This window comes from Hyperolius riggenbachi, chromosome 10 (assembly GCF_040937935.1).
Source record: "Hyperolius riggenbachi isolate aHypRig1 chromosome 10, aHypRig1.pri, whole genome shotgun sequence".
NCBI lineage: Eukaryota > Metazoa > Chordata > Amphibia > Anura > Hyperoliidae > Hyperolius > Hyperolius riggenbachi.
This window is the reverse complement of record NC_090655.1, coordinates 213,250,410-213,271,325: the sequence shown is the minus strand read 5'-3', so window position 1 is coordinate 213,271,325 and position 20,916 is coordinate 213,250,410. Positions and strand designations below refer to the sequence as shown.

Below are 20,916 nucleotides of genomic sequence, written 5' to 3'. Positions count from 1 at the left end.
GGTCCAGTGAATATTCCTGTACGTTCCACTCATGATGATGAAATTCAGTCTCAGTTTATGGTGGAACCTTCCCTGAGACATCTGCCCTGTTCTCAAAGTAAAGTTCCAGTTTTGCCCTGTAACATGGATAGTACAGAATCCTTCTTTTTATACAACTTGAAAAATGATGTTCCTGAGGTCTTGTTTGATGATCTGAAGGTCTCCGAGTTCCTCCCAAAGGGTGCAGAACTTGTAGGAGATGTCTCCTGCCCCCCAGGTCCTTCTGAGGTGTTGCCCACTTCAGTAGGCATTGCTGCCTTGCTGACTACTTTTGCAGCTCTTGTGGAGCTTCATTCATGTGTAGTCAATGATGATATTACAGTTACAGAAACTTCTAAATTTGAGTCCGAGTCTTCTTTTGAAAGACCAGTACCTGTGACCTTTACTCGTGATGATTTTCTGCCCGGTACTGGTTTTGGTCTTGTCGTGTCGGACTCTGAGGTTGGCAGTTCCCCGACATGTCCTGAGGTTTCTCCTGTACTAGTGTACCCCGATGTGCTCTGTGACCCAGAAAGCCCAAGTGTGCCTCGGTTACCAGTGTACTCAGATTCTTCCTCAGAGGAGGCATGTTCTGATATAGCCTGCCTGCTTGCATGCCCAGAAGTGGTCCCTGAAAGTCCTGATCTTGATGGGTGTCCTGCTAATTTTGAGTCTGGAATGATCATAGGTTCCATGGGGATTCTTGGTGGTTTTCCATGTGAGCCTGGTGAGCGTCCTGGCTTCTTGGGATCTCTGCGGAGCTTCAAGGCGTTCTGGGAGATTCCGGGAAAGGTTTTGCTTGGTACCCTGAATACGATCAGCAATGGCTTTGGTGTTGTAAGGGACACTTCGAACAGGTATTGCGGCAGGTTTGGTATTCTTGGACGCTCCTTGGAAGGTGGTGGGTATTGTCTGGAGGGTGTCGATGGTTTCTTCTCTGGTGTCCACAGTCCTGATGGGTGTTACGCTGAGACTTGTAGTGCTGATGGGCATGTTTCGGTGGCTTCTGCTTCCGATGAGGTCGGTTTCGGATGGACTGACTCTGGAATTGGGCCTTGTCGGGCTGTCCCGACCTTCATGAGTCTTCAGTTAGAGTTTTGTGATGATACCAGTTTTGAGGGATGTCTGGAATCCATCCCTAGAGGGGAGGGTACTGTGATGATCCGCTCAGCTGGCTGCACAGGCAGACAGCTGTTTGTCCATTCCTCTAGTCTGTGGGCTGCAGGTCTCTGGAACAGAGACCTGTCTTTCCATTGCAAGTTTCTGGTCTGTTCTCTTGCTGGGGAATTTGCATACATTCGTTATGCAAATCCCCTACCTGCCTTCTTTGATGACTGGCACTATAAGAGCTTTATGTTTCCCAGAAGGCTTTGCTGGTCATTTCCTTTCCATGGTCTGTTCCTGATGGACACTGCTGGAGTGTCAGCCATTGCTATCTAGTATAGTTAATTCCTGGGGGTTGCTTTAGGCTCCCCTTCTAGCCCAGTCAGGTGGTATTATCTGTATTGCCTGTTCTGTCTTGTCTTGCCTGTTGCCATTATCCTGTCCCAAAGGTGGTCGACAGGAAATGGTTCTGATCTCTGTTCTTGGAGTATAGCTGGTGCAGCGGTTGCTACCAGCTATCTCTTCTGTTCTGTCTCCTGGGATCGCGCTAGCTACTTTTTGCTAGCGCTGGGGATCCTTCTGTTCTGCTACTCAGTACCTGGATCACGCTAGCCACTTTTCGCTAGTGCTGTGGATCCTATCTCTCGCTTGTCCCTGTTTTCGTGTGTCTGTCTTGTCTGCTACGCTTGCTGGAGGCTCGGTGAGGTAACCGTTAAGCAAGCGCTCGCGTCCTCTGTTTCATGTTTGTCTGTCGATGGTTAGTTAGACGTGCTTGTCTCTATTGTGCTTATCACGTGGAGACCGCGCATAACCGCGTGCACTGTTGCGAATGAGTGCGGTGTTCGCGGTTAGCTAGCGTTTGTTATTTTCCGTATCTCCTTATTGTATTATTTGCTGTGCCTTTGCTACCCTCGTATTCTATTCTGATCTGCCTTGTGTCACGTCTGGCGATCGCACCTCTCGCGATCGCATTCCTATTTCATATCTGCTGTTGTGTGTGCGCGGTCGCGGGGTGGCGACTGGATTGGCGCACACACATACAACCTGTCCCTTTGCTCAATCTCATTCGCAATCGCCTCTCTTGCGATTGCGTTCTGCGCTTCGTACAATTCCTGTCTGGCACTTGTGGAGGTACAGAGGATTGGTTCCTCTGCACTCCCCAGCGCCATCTGCCTACAGGAATTTCCCTCTACAGGTGCGTAGCACCTTTTGCTGGGTGCCTGCAAATATACGCTTGTGGAGGATTTCCTCTGTGTCAGCGCACGCGTTGTGCGCTGATCACGGAGAAGGTTCCACAATCGTTACACCCCAGGTGCGGGTTGGCCCAGGGCACATTTAGGCATATGTTTTGGACCTGTCCCCATCTGTCCACTTCTGGCTGGAGGAGTAGGAGGCAGTGAAGCTAGTTATCGTATTTTCCGCAGTATAAGACACAATTTTTCTCCCCCAAAAATGGAGAGAAAAAGTCCCTACGTCTTATACGACAAAGGCAGTGCCTGTGTTTTTGCTCCCCCCTTGTGCGTGCCTCTGTTCCCTCTCCCTTGTGCCTCCCGGCCCCCCATGTGTGTAGCGGTGTGTAGTGGCAGCTTACCTACTCCAGGTATATACTGGTTGAACTCGATGGACGTATGTCTTTTTTCAACCAAAATAACTATGTAACTATGTAACTATGTAAGGGGCACGCTGGAATTGTAGACCTCCGTCTCCTCCGTGCAGCTTCCTCTAGTGAATGACTTGTACTGATTGCGTCATCAGTACAAGCTGCTCACTAGTGGGAGAAGTGCAGATGAGATTGAGGTCAGCAATCCTCACGGGCGCATGGAGTAGGTAAACTGCTGCTACACACACGGGGGGCCAGGAGACACAAGGGGTAGGGAGCGGAAGCATGTGGGGGGAAGGGGAACAGAGAGTAGGGGACACAGTACGACACATGGGGGAACATGAGAAACACAGGAGGACACATGGGGGATACAGGAGAACACATGAGGCCACATGGGGGATACAGGAGGACACATGGGGAGACATGAGGGACATAAGAGTACACATGGGGAGACACGGGGACACAGGAGGACACCATTTCAGGGAAAACATGTATTCCTGGAACCAGTGGCGGACACAGTCAGCAGTGGGCCCTGTCACAGGAGCCCTAGTGGTCAGACCACAAATTGCCTTCCAATCGGCTTCAGTACACCAATCATGCAAGCTGTGGTCGCACTCAGTGCATGGAAATCGACGGAACATTGGCAGCAGCCCGACCAGAAAGGAGACTGTGAGGTACGGTAATTACAACTTTACACACTATTTCAGGGTATAACTGCCACCACCTCTGTTTTCTGAGACAGAGGAACTCACTAACTGGTTATTTCTCGACCTGCAAATAAAAACGGTTAACACACTCTATTCTGTCCGGCTAATAACAAAAATAGTAGCGTCTCTTCAGAAGTCTGAGTTCAGTTCCTGTGTATGCTGAATAATAGGGTAGCGGAACAGTGAATGACTTTAGTAAAGTCTTTTATTCACGGGCAATATAAATAATTAATATATACAGACAATTATTAAAATCAACAATTATTGAAACAGTAATAGCCAGTATGAAAAATAACAGAAAGGGAGAAAAAATACTTAGTTTCATGGAAATATGTCCTTTTGTGGGAAGAATCATAAAGTCCTTGGTAAAATCCTTTGTTTCAGATCCAAGTTCAGAGTTCAGACCAGGTGGATGCCAGCATATCCTCAAGCTGGCACAGATGAGATCAAGATGATGTTTCAGGGTGGAGGACACTGAGTTTGGCTCCTCTACCATTCTTATGCCCCTGATCCAGTAGGAGGGAGTGAGGGTGGGAGCCACACACCCCCTTAGAATATGAGATGAGTCCTCCCCTTGTCCTGGGGACCAGAAATCATATCTAACCATATATGGGCTCTATCTCACAGAACAGTACAGGTCAGGGCAGATTTACTAACATTTTCAGGTCTGTCTCGATTTACCCAGCAGTCTGATACCAAACATGAGGGGTGGGACCCCTGTGGTATAATCAGGTCACTTTTTGGTGGAAGGAGGGAAAGGACTGTCTTTATTAAAAAAAAGAAAAACCAGGACTAGCAGATCTGACCAAAAAATCGGAGAAACCGATGGCGAATCTTCCAGATTCGCCTACGTTCCTCCCGGCTGTTCCGTGACAGCTGGGAGAAAGGGAAACTCCAGGTTGCTACAGGTAGCCCCTACACAACCAATCCAGATTCTATTGATCTGAATCGTAATCGATGCAGAGAATCGATTGCGATCGCATTTTCTTCACGGGTGGTTCTAGGACGCGTCTGCGGCCCCGCAACCGTCCGTGACAGGCCCCTGTGCAAAATTGCAATTGTGGGCCCCTATGACCTGCGGTGCGCAAAGAAAAATGGGTGTGGCTATAACCTGCGGCGGAAAAAATGGGTGTGGATAGAAAAATGGGCGTGGCAATGACTGAATGAGGGCGGAGCTAACTGTAATTTAAAGTGAACCCAGGGTGAGAGTGATATGGAGGCTGCCATATTTATTTCCTTTTAAACAATACTAGTTGCCTGGCGGCCCTGCTGATCTTTTTGGCTGCAGTAATAAACTGAATTACACCAGCAACAAGCATGCAGCTAATCTTCTCAGTTCTGACAATATTGTCAGAAACACCTGACCTGCTGCATGCTTGTTCAGGGTCTATGGTTGAAAGAATAATAGGCAGAGGACCAGCACGGCAGCCAGGCAACTAGTATTGCTTAAAAGGAGAGAAATATGGCAGCCTCAATATTATTCTCACCTCAGGTTCCCTTGAAAAGTGCAACGCAAAGACAGTGGGCCCAAGTTTTGGTGACCCTTTCCCCAGAAAATTCACATAATTGTGCAGGTTTTCTCAAGAAAATACACATAATGTGAGCAGATTTGCCCAGAAAATACATTCAATCATGTCGGCAGATATGCCCAGAAAATACATTCAATCATGTTGGCAGATATGCCCAGAAAATGCATTCAATCATGTCGGCAGATATGCCCAGAAAATACATTCAATCATGTCGGCAGATATGCCCAGAAAATATGTGCAATCATGTCGGCAGATATGCCCAGAAAATACATCCAATCATGTAGCAGATTTGCCCAGAAAATACATGCAATCATGTGGCAGACCTGCCCAGAACATACACCTGCTAATATAAATAAATAAAAAAAACATTTACTCACCTGCAGCAGCAGACCTCCTGTCCCAGCCTCCATCCTGCGCGCAGCTCCCATGGGTGGTTGGGTGGATAGGTAGCCTGGTGGGTGGGGGGGTAGGTAGGTAGCAGGTGGGTAGGTAGGTAGACTGGTGGGTGGGTAGGTAGGTAGGCAGCCTGATGGGTGGGTAGGTAGGTAGCCCTTAGCCGGGTGGGTAGGTAGCCGGGTGGGTGGGTAGGTAGCCAGGTGGGTGGCTGGGTAGCTGGGTGGGTAGGTAGCCGGGTGGGTAGGTAGCCGGGTGGGTGGTTAGGTAGCCGGGTGGGTAGGTAGATATCCTGGTGAGTGGGTAGGTAAGGTAGCCTGGTGGGTCTTTAGGTAGGTAGTCTGGTGGGTGGATAGGTAGCCGGGTGGGTAGGTGGGTAGGTAGGTACCCGGGTGGGTAGGTAGGTAGGTAGCCGGGTGGGTGGGTAGCTATCCAGGTGGGGGGCCAGACTCCTATCCTCCCTCTCCCCCCCTCATATATATATATATATATATATATATATATATATATATATATATATATATATATATACACACACACACACACACGCACACACACACGCACACACACACACACACTCACCTAAAGAATTATTGGGAACACCTGTTCAATTTCTCATTAATGCAGTTATCTAATCAACCAATCACATGGCAGTTGCTTCAATGCATTTAGGGGTGTGGTCCTGGACAAGACAATCTCCTGAACTCCAAACTGAATGTCAGAATGGGAAAGAAAGGTAATTTAAGCAATTTTGAGTGTGTTGTTGGGGCCAGAGAGGCCGGTCTGAGTATTTCACAATCTGCTCAGTTACTGGGATTTTCACGCACAACCATTTAGAAGGTTTACAAAGAATGGTGTGAAAAGGGAAAAAACCCAGTTTGCGGCAGTCCTGTGGGAGAAAATGCCTTGTTGATGCTAGAGGTCAGAGGAGAATGGGCCGACTGATTCAAGCTGATAGAAGAGCAACATTGACTGAAATAACCAATTGTTACAACCGAGGTATGCAGCAAAGCATTTGTGAAGCCACAACATGCACAACCTTGAGGTGGATGGGCTACAACAGCTGAAGACCCCACCGGGTACCACTCATCTCCACTACAAATAGGAAAAAGAGGCTACAATTTGCACAATCTCACCAAATTGGACAGTTGAAGACTGGAAAAATGTTGCCTGGTCTGACGAGTCTCGATAGAGTCCGAATTTGGCATTAACAAAATGAGGACATGGATCCATCATGCCTTGTTACCACTGTGCAGGCTGGTGGTGGTGGTGTAATGGTGTGGGGGATGTTTTCTTGGCACACTTTAGACCCCTTCGTGCCAATTGGGAATCGTTTAAATGCCACGGGCTATCTGAGCATTGTTTCTGACCATGTCCATCCCTTCTTGACCACCATGTACCCATCCTCTGATGGCTACTTCCAGCAGGATAGTGCACCATCACACAAAGCTTGAATCATTTCAAATTGGTTTCTTGAACATGACAATGAGTTCACTGTACTAAAATGACCCCCACAGTCACCAGATCTCAACCCAATAGAGCATCTTTGGGATGTGATGGAACGGGAGCTTCGTGCCCTGGATGTGCATCCGACAAATCTCCATCAACTGCAAGATGCTATCCTATCAATATGGGCCAACATTTCTAAATAATGCTTTCAGCACCTTGTTGTATCAATGCCACGCAGAATTGATGGGAATCCGAGCAGTGTCGTCCTGTGTAATACAAGTAACTATGGAAAGATGCATTTCATTTTAAAGCTCTCTTTCTCCTCTTTCCAATGATATATAAACCACCGCCCTATGCCTTTTAGTTTTCGCTATTTTCGTGATCGAAATTGCTGTGGCCGCGACTTTGATCGCAAAAATAGAGAAAACTAAAAGGCGTAGGGCGACGATTTAGGGGTCGCCAGAAAGAGGAGAAAGAGAGCTTTAAAATGATATCCATCTTTCCATAGTTACTTGTATTACACAGGACGACACTTTCCCCAGTGTCAGCAGCTCCATTCAGCAGAAAAAGTCGCCCTGTGTAATACAATGTAACTATGGGAACATGGATATCATTTCAAAGCTCTCTTTCTCCTCTTTCTGGCGACCCCTAAATCGTCACCCTACGCCTTTTAGTTTTCTCTATTTTCGTGATCAAAGTCGCGGCCGCGGCAATTTCGATCGCGAAAATAGCGAAAACTAAAAGGCATAGGGTGGTGGTTTATATATCATTGGAAAGAGGAGAAAGAGAGCTTTAAAATGATATGCATCTTTCCATAGTTTCTGCACTGCTCGGAGTCCCTTTAAGGCAGTTCTGAAGGCAAAAGGGGGTCAAACACCATATTAGTATGGTGTTCCTAATAATCCTTTAGGTGAGTGTATATATATATATATATATATATATATACAAATTAAGGGTCTGAAATGCCTATCAAAAAATGAAACGAGGAGAGGGGTTAAATTGGAGTGACAAGGGAGGCAAGAGATTAGTGGGCTTAATCGAGGGCAATAGCCTACAATTTTTTATGTGTGGTCACTAGATGGCCTCACAATACATAGCACACAGTCTAATGCAAGTCCAATTACCTAAAATCTCTGTGATGAGTGATTTCTGTAACTGTTCTGCAAAAAAAGAGTTTGTAGCATGTTTGCAAACTTTAGAATAAATGAGCACTTCCATTAGTTTTGGCAGTGATCATTCAAAGTTGCAAGCACTTTGATTGGCTTTGGGAACACATGTGTCCATTCACCAATCACGTACTGGTGGGGTGGCAACGAAGGCCTGCAGCACAGAAAGACAAACAGATACGCATATATATATATATATGAACTTTTCTGAGATGTGTGTGTGAGGTCCGCCCCGTAGTGTCAGGTGCTGCCTCACTTCCTCTTCCTGTTTCCTGCTCCAGAGCAGAGCGGTGTCTCTGAGTAGCAATGTGTAACGATTAGAGTTGAGCCGAAATTTTCGTAATTTCGCATTACTATAATTACGCATGCGAAATTTGCGATTACGATGCGAAATTACGGTAGCGTAATTGCCATTAAAATCGTAATTGAAAATACCGTAAGCGTAATTTTCAACGCATAATTTCGCGTTTCGTTCATGCCGTAATTTCGCATTAAACGCTACCGTAATTTCGCGTTAAACCGTAACGCTCCGTATAATATAAAAAAGCCGCCGACTTTAAGGGTTAATAGCAAAGCCCCCTTAAATGCTAAGAACCTCAAATTTGGAGAATATATTAAGGAGATCAGGAGGAATAAGAGGAAAATTTTTTTTTTCAAAAAGACCTTATAGTTTTTGAGAAAATCGATGTTAAAGTTTCAAAGTAAAAATGTATACATTTAAAAACCCTCCGACTTTAACGGTTAATAGCAAAGCCTGCTTAAAGTTTAGGAACACCAAATTCCTAGGGTATATTAAGGGGATCAGTGGGAATAAGAGGAAATTTTTTTTTTCAAAAAGACCTTATAGTTTTTGAGAAAATCGATTTTTAAGTTTCAAGGGCAAAAATGTCTTTTAAATGCGGAAAATGTCAGTTTTTTTTGCACAGGTAACAATAGTGTATTATTTTCATAGATTCCCCCAAGTGGGAAGAGTTTTACTTACTTCGTTCTGAGCTATATAGCTCAGAGCTCTGTCGGGTCCGGACTCCGTGCAGGAGGCTAAGTTCCGCCGGCTCCGCTGCCCTCCCCGCCTCTCCCACATGTCACCCACATGTCACCCACATGTGGGTGACAGATGTGGGCGGGGTGGACAGCGGGGGCCAGCAGGGACTTAGCGTCCTGCACGGACGCGTATGCGGTGGCTGAGCGGCGAGTGACGTCGGGTGCGGCGTAGTTACAATGTAACAAAGTTGTTACATTGTAATAACTTTGTTACATTGTAACTGATAGAACATTTCCGAGGATATTGCGAGGGATCATTTATTTAAAGGGACAGGTAAGTATTATTGGTTAATTAAGAATATTAAACGACTTTTTTCGTGGTTATGTTTTTTGTTCAATTAAAATACTTTTTCTAAGTGTTTGTGTGTTTATTTACTTTTAACTCTTAAAGGAAATGGGTAAGGGGTACAAGTACCTCTATACTCATTTCTCCTGGGAGGGGGGGTGGGCATCTGGGGGACCCCTTTTTAAAGGGGACTCCCAGATTCCACCATGAACCCCCCCCCCCCCAGGAAATCGCGGCCTCCACCTTCACCGCCCATCGGAGGTGGAGAAGAGCCCCTTGTCCTTGGATTGGACAAGGGCTCGGAGGGGGAGGGGAAAGCTTGGCTGCCCCTCCCCTTCCAAGACCCCCCAATCCATGGACCATGCGGGCTGGTATAGTCAGGGTGCGGAGCCCCACGCGGCCGGTGCTCCGCATTCTGGCTATCCCAGCCTGCATGGGGGACAAGGGGTTAAAGAGGTCTGGGAGGGGGGACCCCACGTCGTTTTTTTTTTATATTTCCCACACTCAGAACGAAGTAAGTAAAACTCTTCCCACTTGGGGGAATCTATGAAAATAATACACTATTGTTACCTGTGCAAAAAAAACTGACATTTTCCGCATTTAAAAGACATTTTTGCCCTTGAAACTTAAAAATCGATTTTCTCAAAAACTATAAGGTCTTTTTGAAAAAAAAAATTTCCTCTTATTCCCACTGATCCCCTTAATATACCCTAGGAATTTGGTGTTCCTAAACTTTAAGCAGGCTTTGCTATTAACCGTTAAAGTCGGCAGGTTTTTAAATGTATACATTTTTACTTTGAAACTTTAACATCGATTTTCTCAAAAACTATAAGGTCTTTTTGAAAAAAAAAAATTTCCTCTTATTCCTCCTGATCTCCTTAATATATTCTCCAAATTTGAGGTTCTTAGCATTTAAGGGGGCTTTGCTATTAACCCTTAAAGTCGGCGGCTACCTAACATTGATCCATGCGTCAACTTTTCCGCTTGGGAGCATGGCCATACGCATTAATTTCGTAATACCCACTGTAATGCGAAAATTACGCGAAAAATTACGCTTACGCGAAATTTCGCGAAATCCTTCATTACGATTATGTACTTACGGCCATAATCGTAATTACACTAATTACGCGAAATTTTGCGAAATCGTAATTACGTCATTACGCTCATCTCTAGTAACGATGCTGAGCTGCTGTGCACGCTGGTCTGCTGAGACGGACTCCTGAGCCAGATGATTAGGTGTCCAATTAAGCTGCTGTTCGAGCTTCTGTCTGTGCCACTATAACTCACTGCCGTCCATGAGTCAAGCTTCCCTGAGGAGATACCTGCTTCAGACTGTGTGCGCGCGGAGAACTGCAGAGGTTAATTAACAGAAGGCTGCCTGTTTATTGCCTGTTTACTTACCTAAGGAGGCCAGCAAAGAGCGTGGAGGGAACGACTGGAGTAGCAGCATCTAAATCACTCCTTCACCACCCTTCACCTTCCTGCCGCAGAATGTCAGAGTATTTACTTTGCCAGCGTTCCAGATTGTCTGCTGGTCAGAAATAGCTATTAAGAGATCAAGCAGAGGTCAAGCAGAGATCGTGAACATCCCCTCCACATCTGATCTGGTGTAGTATAACCCTGTTCAACACTCATCTGCATGAGCCATCTTACAAAATGTTTCCTTGCTCTGTCTCTGCTGTACCTTCTGCCTTATTGCATCTACTGATTCTATCTCTACACACAACTGATGCTTGATGCTATCTCTACGTTTTCAAGGTTTGCTTGATGCTTGATGCTATCTCTGTTTAATAATGATGCCTGATACTATTGCATATACTGAAACTAATGCATGGCAACTGTATTGCTTAATTGCCTAATTGCCTCTATTGATGCCTGACTCCATCTCTGTATACAACTGATGCTTGATGCCATCTCTGCTTATCAACAGTTGCTTGATGTTGTCTCTGTTTATCAACTGGTGCCTGATACTATTTGCATAACAACTGTATTAAGCTGGCACCCCTACATTATTGCAGCGGTTGATCACCTTGCTTTCGCACTATATTGCTGTGATTGGTAAATTGCTACACTAGTGTGAGTGAATGTAGCAGGCTCTGGCAGTTTAAATTTTCTAATTTTCTAATTTTTCTCTCTGAACTTCCAACACACCATACCTAGTCCGTTCAAATCAAACTTGGAGCTTGCTGAGCTGCCTTGTGGCCGGGAGGCAGTTGATGCTTTTGTGTCAGAATTTTTCCTCACGTAATCATTAAACTGTCGCTGTTTTTCGATGATTTATTGTAACCTTTTACAGTCTCACACTCTTAGATGGCATATGCTGTTTCACTGGAGCTTATTACAGTACTACTGCTACCGATTTCAACGAATTAACTCTTTCCCGCGACAAACAGAGCCACTCCACTACCACCAACTACTTTTTAAACGTAATTAGAAGGCCCAAGCTCTTCTACTTATTGTGGGGGTCAGTGGAAGATGGCAGCTGGGACTAGACAGAGACAGAAAGTAAGGCAAACAGACAAAGAGAAAGGTCTCAGCAACTTTGGTTTTCATATTATCTCTGACACATCAAAACTTGGCAAGATGAACAACGATAAACCATCGGCCGCACTAACTCCTCTAAAGCAAAATACAGGAATTTTGGGCCCACAGGGGTCTGTAACACCAAAAGACATAAATAAACATATAAAAAAAATGTCTGAACTTTGTGACGCTTCTCAACAATCAGCAAAATCCACAAAAACGCACGCTACAACTGCAGCTACTAACCCGCAAGCTCAGCCAACCGCCCCTAGCCAGACAACCACGGCTTACGAAAATCCCAGTGAAACGTTCTATGACGAAAAAATAAAAAGGATGTTGGAGGACTTCACGGTAAAGATTAAGGAAACGGTGGTGGAAACAGTTCAATCCTCAATAAGAGACGCTATGAGCAGCGAGCTCAAATCGATTAAGGAGGAAATGTTACAGTTGTCTGATAGGGTAGGCATCTTGGAAAAAAATTCAGACGAGAATACTAAACATGTTGAATCTTATAATGCAGAGATAGCAACACATAAAAAGGTATTAAAAGATCTTACGCATAAAATGGACGACCTGGAGAATAGGAGCCGTAGGAACAACATTAAAATTCGTGGGCTCCCCTCATCGATTCCCTCCAAGGATTTACATGAAACTGCCGCAAGGCTTTTTAAAGAGAACCCGAGGTGGCCTTGTATTACGTAAGTGGGGCACAGAGGCTGGTTGGGCACACTAACACCAGCCTCTGTTGCCCCATCGTGTGTGTCAAAGACCCCCCTGCTCGCCGCTATACCCCCGCAGAGCTGGCGACACGCAGCGTGTCGCCAGCACAATGTTTACTCTAGCGCTGTCTGTCAGCGCCGCTCCGCCGCCTCCTCCGCATCGCCGCTACCCGCCCTCGTCCCTTCCCTCCCGCTGATTGGAGGGAAGGGACGAGGGCGGGTAGCGGCGATGCGGAGGAGGCGTGGGAGCGGCGCTGACAGACAGCGATAGAGTAAACATTGTGCTGGCGACGCGCTGCGTGTCGCCAGCACTGCGGGGAGTTTAGCGGCGAGCAGGGGGGTCTTTGACACACACGATGGGGCAACAGAGGCTGGTGTTAGTGTGCCCAACCAGCCTCTGTGCCCCACTTACGTAATACAAGGCCACCTCGGGTTCTCTTTAAAGAGATAACCGGCAATGACTCACCATCAGGCATCATAATCGATAGAATCCACAGAATTGGTAAAGAAAAAGAAATCTCAAGCTTCAAAAGCACAGACGTCCTATGCAGAGTGCACTTTTTTCATGAAAAGGAACAGATTCTAACTAAAGCACGCGCCCTAGGTTCTCTTAAGTTCAACGAATGGAAAATCGAGCTATTCCCAGACCTGTCCAAAAGAACAATTGATCGTAGGAGACTACTGAAACCATTGCTAGAAAAAATCAAGCAAAAGGGGGGAATCGATAAGTGGGGTTTCCCTCTTTCCCTGAGAGCCACGATTGATGGGAAGACATGCGTTCTCAATGATGGAGAACCACCGCAAAAGTTCCTAAACAACCTCGGCCTACCATTGGTGACGATCCCAGGATGGGAGGACATTTAAAACGCATAGTAATTTTGTTATGTAATTTTTTTTTATGTCTGTTCTTCCTTCTCTCCTTTTTTTTGTTTGTTTTTTTTTGTTTTTTTCTCTATACTTTGTCTGCACTCTCCCTCACCGCTCTAAACATATTACCAAATAGGAGGAATTGTAGGCATCCTCCCTGATAAGCGGGGCTCTGTTCCAGTTGATGTCAATCAATATTGGAACAGGAAAGTCCGGTACTCTACGGCAACTCTTAGTTGTCAACCCGGACAAGACTGGCTTGTTTGTTGAAAGGTTGAATGGATGTGAGTCATTGAATGGTATGTACGAGTGTGTTGTTGCTTATTCTGACCTGATCTGTCGACGCGGTCCCGCCCTTCTGCTCCATCTTGCGCAACTTGTACAGAGTGTACTCCCTTCTCTTCTGGCCTTAATAAATAAACCTTTAATATGACTGATAAATTAAGAATTCTTACACTTAATGTTAAAGGTGCCAACTCCGGATGTAAACGTAGAAGAATTATTGATGAATTAATAAAGAATAAAATCGACATAGCCTTTATTCAAGAAACACATTTTCAAAAGGGAAAAACCCCGAGATTCTTTGACAAAAGATATAAAGAATGGATCATTAACTTCAATGAGCAAAAAAAAACATGCGGAGTTCTATTCCAGGCTAGACTATTTCCTAGTCCCTGAAAATCTTATCACTTCAGTTTCTGACGTCTCAATTGGCAATATTACTTTTTCAGACCATGCCCCCGTAATTATGACAATCTATTTAGGCCTTAAATCACCTCAGAAAAAAGTCTGGAGACTAGATAAAACGTTACTAGAGGAAGAAGACACCAGACGTCAGATAGCTGAGTCATTAAATTAATTTATTAAATTCAATTTGATGTCTGTAACGTCACCATTGATCCTCTGGGACACTTTAAAATGTGTATCTAGAGGAGTTCTGATTCAGGTAAGTAATAGGAAAAAAAAGGCAAAACAGAAAAGGATTGTTAAGCTTCTGGCCCACCTACAATCAGAAGAAGCAGAGCATAAAACCTGGCCCTCATCTAAAACTTTGCTTAAGCTCACAAAGATTAAGACAGAACTAAATCAGTTGCTTGATAAGAAATGTTCACAGGAGTACAAAAATTTAAAAAACCAGTACATACACGGGAAGAACAAACCAGGTAAAATACTATCAGACCTACTCAACCAAAAACAAAGAAATAACTTCATTCACCAAATAAAAAATCAAGATGGTAGCATTGTTCAGGACACCGAAACCATAGGTAAGATATTCTCTAGTTTCTTTGAAGGTATATACAACACTGACATACCAAAACCCACAAACACAAGAGAATATTTAGAAAATATTAACCTACCTGTCTTAGATAATAGTGACCGCGAAATGCTCGAAACACCAGTGACTGAAAGTGAATTTCTGGAAACAGTGTCTAAGCTTCAGAAGGGGAAAAGCCCGGGCCCTGACGGTTACTGCATAGAATTCTATCAGCACTTTGCTCATATTTTGGCCCCTCTTTTCTGCAACTTGGTCAATAACAAAGAAGGAACTGCTACCTTCTCAAAAGAATCTAACCAAGCTATACTAACACTAATCCCTAAAGAAGGGAAATCAAATTTAGACTGTGCAAACTTTAGGCCAATTTCACTATTAAATTGCAATGTGAAAATCTATGCAAAAATATTGGCAAATAGACTGACCAGGGTTGCCGATAGAATTCTGGGCAAACAACAATCGGGCTTTGTCAAAAATAGCCAAATTCAAGACAATATTTACGCTGCAACAAATTTGATCCATACTTGTAAAAAGAGAAAAATAGAAGCAGTTATGGTTGCAGTAGATGCAGAAAAGGCATTTGACCGTCTATCAAGGGAATTTGTCTTTGCTATATTGGAAAGATTGGGTTTGGGCCGGAACTTTATAAACAGAATAAAGAAATTATATATCAATCAAAGTGCAGGCGTCAATATAAACGGATCCGTGTCCAATACTTTCAATATTAAGAATGGGGTTAGGCAAGGTTGCCCATTGTCTTCATGGCTCTTCAATTTTAGTTTAAAAGCATTTATACAACTAATTCAGAATGACAACATGGTTAAAGGAGTTAAAACAAAGACGGAGGAGATTAAAATACTTGCCTACGCGGATGATTTATTACTAACTTTGATCAAACCAATCCAATCCATCGCCAGGTGTGAGAAACTTCTCGAGGTATTCTCGTTACACTCTAATTTTAAAATTAACCAGGTTAAAACTATAATCTTGAATTTGGGTTGTTCACGTGACACCGTGCATGCTATTAAAACACACAGTAAATTTAGATGGAGTGATCACGCAATTAAATATCTTGGTATTACCCTCACTAGAGACCCTAACGACCTGTTCACGGCTAACTTTTCTAAGATTGTTAAAGAGTACAAGGGTAAACTCCAATCATGGGATCAACCCTGTTTTAATGTCATCGGTAGGATCAGCATATTAAAAATGCTGGTTTTACCTAAACTTATTTTTCTCTTGCGGAGCCTGCCGGTGGCTATCCCCAACTCATGGTTCCAAAACTGGCATAACATTTTTCAAAATGTTATCTGGAGTAAATCCAGACGTAGAATTAGTTATAAACTTATTTCTAGGCAGAAAGAGGAAGGAGGCCTAGCCGCACCAAACATTATAAATTACTATAGAAGTGTACACTTGGCAAGGTTTCTTGGACTGGAAGATAGAATCTTCCCCCATTGGATCTGGTAAAGCTTGGTCTATCTTAGAAAAGGACGAATGTAACTTAGATTTAATATTCTCGTGGATTCCAGGAAACATCTATAAAGTTTACTCCACTGCGGATCACCCTTTGATTAAACCAACAGTAAAAACTCTTTTTTGGTTCGTCTCAAAATGGCACAAAGACACAGGCCCATCCCCACTTACCACTTTAAGGGAGAATCCAGATTTCATGCCTGGCTTGGTGAGGTCCTGGTTTTCCAGAAACACGATAAGCCCCGATACGCGCATTATCAATCTCTGGGGAAACCCTGCATTGGGGATACCTGGCATATTAAACAATCGTAGGCAAAAGGAGACTTGGGGTACAATGCAAGCGAGAAGTTTTATACATAAATTAAAATTCAAGTTTGTCAGATTAAGGAACGACCCAAATATTTTTGAAAAACATATTCTCCTTAATAAAAAAATGGACAAAGCATTATCCAAACTTAATAGACTTATTTGCCAAGGAGAAAGGCAAAATTTTACTCCACACTATTGTACAAAATGGGAAAGAGACCTCGGCCCTTCGCTTAAAAGTAAATGGCTCACGATTTGGCATAAAAATTGGATGATCCCGGATATTGATCTCCAGCTTACCCAGTACAAGACCATTGCCAGATGGTACATTACCCCAGAACTAATACGAAAATTTTCCAAACAAAGAGAATTGTGCTGGAGGTGTGGGCAGGAGGACGGGTCCGAATTGCACATGTGGTGGGCATGTCCCATATCAAAGACCTTTTGGGATAGTATAATATGTTTTTGTAAAAACCTGCTAGAAGGGGGCTTTAAACATTCTCCAAGTGAAGCTATTTTTGGCATATCTGAAGCAGGCGATAGTAAAGAAAGTGCTCTGATTAAAGAGCTAGGAACAAAAGTCGCAAAAAGAATGATAGTAGAAAAATGGAAAGACTCGACTCCCCCCCCATCTCGATGACTGGTTGAGCAGAATGGATCTGTTGTGTGGCAGTGAAATCAACGGCGACACAGCAGATCACACACCTGACTTAGATTGTACTCAGTGGGTCAGATCCTATAGGGATACCTGGCTGTCAATTACAAAAAATTATATGGATAAGAAATAAGTATACATATAATAAGATGGGTTAGGGGCTACACTCTATAACACGAGTGGGGGTAAGAGTGGAAAAGTGGGGTGGTCAGGTGGGTTGGGTCAGGTTAATATGGATGGGTTATGGGTTAAGGAAGGGTATGCTTGGTTGAATGTAAGAGTTTTTGAATGTGTATACATACTCGGTTGCAAGAACAACAGGTTATTACACCTCCCTTTCATTTAAGATATAGGGGATACAGGATATGGTAAGACATGGTTAATTCTGGAATGGGGAGGGTTGCGTAAGGGAAGGGAGGAGTTTATGGTTTTTCAAGCACGCATAGAAATAAATATAGTGAAATAAAGTTTCAACTATGTATGGCTCAAACAATGATGAAGGCATTTCTCAGCACTGGTTTGGGCGTCCAAGCGACTAGACCATAAGCTGATAAACTTCCCATATCAAAAATGCATCTGAGTTTAAAAAAAAATAAAAAAATAAAAATATATATATATATATATATATATATATATATATATATATATATATATATATTCATACCCCTGGCAAATTTTTACATAAAGTTACTTTTATTCATCTAGCAAGACATTTTTTGATGGGAAATGACATAGGTGTCTCCCAAAAGATAATAAGACAATGTACAAGAGGCATTATTGTGGGGGAAAAAAAATCTCAGCCTTTGTTTACATTTGAGCAAAAAGTGCCCAGTTCAAAATTATTCACACCCTTCTCAATAATCAATAGAAAATTATTTATTGGCTATTACAGCAATCAAACGCTTCCTAATTGCAGATCAGCTTTTTGCATGTCTCCACAGGTATTTCTTGCCATCACTCTGATCTTTAGCTCCCTCCACAGATTCTCAATTGGATTCAAGTCAGGACTCTGGTCACTTCAAAACGTTCATGTTGTTGTCTGCTACCCATTTTTCCACCACTTTTGCTGTGTGTTTTGGGTCATTGTCATGCGGAAATGTCCATTGGTGCCCAAGGACTCTCATGCTGGCAGGCATGATAACGCTTAGCGTACACGGGTGACTTCAGGCTGAAGTTGCGGATTAATGGAGCCACCAGCGGGACTGGGAGAGGAGCCAGGAGGACATCGGGGGACCTTGCAGGCGGCGGAGAGCTAAAGAAAGCCAGGTAAGTGCAAATTGGGTTCCAAATTGAGCTCAGGGTCCCCTTAAGAGACTTTACTTGTTATCTATGCAAAAGGGCTTCTCTGAGCTCCCTAACCAGTTTAGTCAGCAACAGTGCTGTTTTCTGAGGCAGTTATACTTCAAAGAAACAGTGACAGGCAGCTTCAGACAATATTTTTACTGCCAGAGGTTTACAGGGTCAATACCTGAAAATAAAAACACAACACTCTTCTTTGCTATTCATTTTCTATTAATGATCCGAACTACACATACAATTCATTATATCATACGTTTTTTTGCTTCAGTGTCAAAGGAAATAAATATGTCAGCCTCCATATGCCTCTCACTTTTTAAGTTCAACTTTTAAAACTGCTCTTTTTTTCTCTTTTCTGTAGTTATACACTGTGAGACTCTATATAGCCTTCTGATACAGTATCTACAGCATGCTAAGCACAATGTAAAAATACTATGTAGTTGAAAGCTATCCAAGCACAAAGTGTTTAACTAACCTTTCTCTTGCTTTTTCAACTTTGCTAACAGGTTTGATTCCAGATACTTCAGCTGGTCCTCCAGTCTTGTTATACGGGAGTCAAGACCTTGAAGACAGAAATGAAAGGATAAAGGGGATCAGGGCCGGTTCTAGACTTTTTGCTGCCTGAGGCAAACTTGTGAGCATGCAACCCCCACCCCCCTCCCCACCCCGATTTGGATTAACCGCACAGCACCCGACAATTTACTCTGCTTCATTTAATGTTCTTACATGACATGCTGCAGCTCAGCACAATAGCACACTGGCTGGCTGTGAGTCTGTGACACGCATTTTGCTCACCCTCAGCCACTCCATTCCTCCTCAGTCAGGACAGCAGTGCCACCTCCTCCCTTCTGCTGTGCAAGTCAAATGAAACACTGCTATTCTCCTGCCTCCCCCTCCTCCCTCCCTGTCAGACTCCTCACACAACACAACAAGCTGCTTTTCCCCAATGATGACCACTTCACCTCTTGCTTCCCCTCCAACTCTGCCTGCATGCTGTTAGTGTACACACTGTACAAACATGCTGCCCTTGTAATCTCTGCGCCTGATGCAGATGTTTCACCTTGCTTCATGAGAGAACTGGCCCTGGAGGGGATGCAAATTATAGAAGAATCCATTTAAAAAGATAAATCTTAAAGTAAAACCCAACCAATGTTGACATGATACATTTTATATTTTTTATGTATAGTGTGAATGCTTGCTGTTTATTTATTAAGTTAACAAATTTAGTAGCTAAATTGTCACACCCCTGGTGTGCTTGGAGCCCATACACTTATCGATTTTCTCATTCAATTCTTGGCAGATTTGATCTATCTGCTGGGAATCAACACTCTCAAAATGTCCAATCATTTTTTCTACCAATAATCAATCAAATATATAGATCGGATAGAATAAAAGATCTAGGTCAATTGGGGGCTGGGCAGAAGCAATGTGTAACGATCGGTGAAACACAGAGAGGATCTGATTACCGGTGATCTGCAGTATCACTGGGAATACAGATATATACCCGATTATTGATGATCTGCAGTATCACCGATAATCAGATATATTTGCTAACCTCTGGACACCTGAGTGTTTGGTGCAACCGTATTACTGAGAGGACTAACCCTCAGAGCAGTAAGGAGTACTGTACAATTCCTTAAGAGGACCTGGACTCTCCCGGGGGGAGAAGTCCAGCTGGAAGTAGGAAGGACAAAACCAAGAGTGGCACTTAGGAGGAAGTGTCACTACCAGGACTGGGAACCGCCTCTAACAGTAAGGTCGGTTCTCGAGGTCGGACAAGCCAAATCGTTACCACACAGACAGATACAGTACAGATACAGAAGGCAAAAGCGGAGTCTAGTAAACAGGCAGGGTTCGGCAACAGGGTATCAGATATATCGGGGTACAGAATCAGGAGGCAGATGCAGAGTCTAAGGGTAAGCTGGGGTTCGGCAACAGAGTATCAGAATAGCAAGATACAGGATCAGAGTTCAGAAGAATAGTCAGGGAAGCAAAAGGTTATAACAGATAATACAGTATAATTTCCTAATGCTAAGGTGTGAGATCCTTGGCCGTCAACACCTTTGGAAACTATGCTAGAACACAAATACAGACAGGTCTGAGTGCTACCACGTTGTGATCGCAACGCCAGACAACCAGCAAATGAACAGCCAGCAGTATATATACTAAAACATTCTCCAGCCCCTCCCTAAGTGCTGGACCAATGAAAGGGAGCAGAGCTGTCAGCTGACCAGCTTGGTCAGCTGACCCTTTTCTGGCTGCCATATAAGTTCTGCCTCTCAGCGCGCGCGCGCGTCCTTCTGAACCTGTGTGGACTATCAGTCCCAGCCACACCAGACATGTCTTGCAATGTATGCGCTGAATTGGACGCACAGCCCGCCGCACTGCTTTCCAAGCAGGCGGCAGCTTCCCCGCGTTCCCCCATGCTGTCAGTGACTTTGTCTTTTGCGGAATCCGCTGCACCCAACGTGGATTCCGCTGCATCCAACGCGGATTCCGCCGCTCTGC

The 20,916-nt window shown here is 44.1% G+C and overlaps 1 protein-coding gene across 1 annotated transcript in view; it reads right to left on the bottom strand.

Moving 5' to 3' along the window:
- The window catches only part of LOC137534413 (pulmonary surfactant-associated protein D-like), a 55,930-nt gene that overhangs the window by 15,566 nt on the left and 19,448 nt on the right, over positions 1-20,916 (bottom strand). Inside the window, exon 3 of the mRNA XM_068255909.1 lies at positions 18,884-18,970. Within this exon, the coding sequence (XP_068112010.1) occupies positions 18,884-18,970 (87 nt within the window). The remainder of the gene's footprint in view (positions 1-18,883; positions 18,971-20,916) is intronic.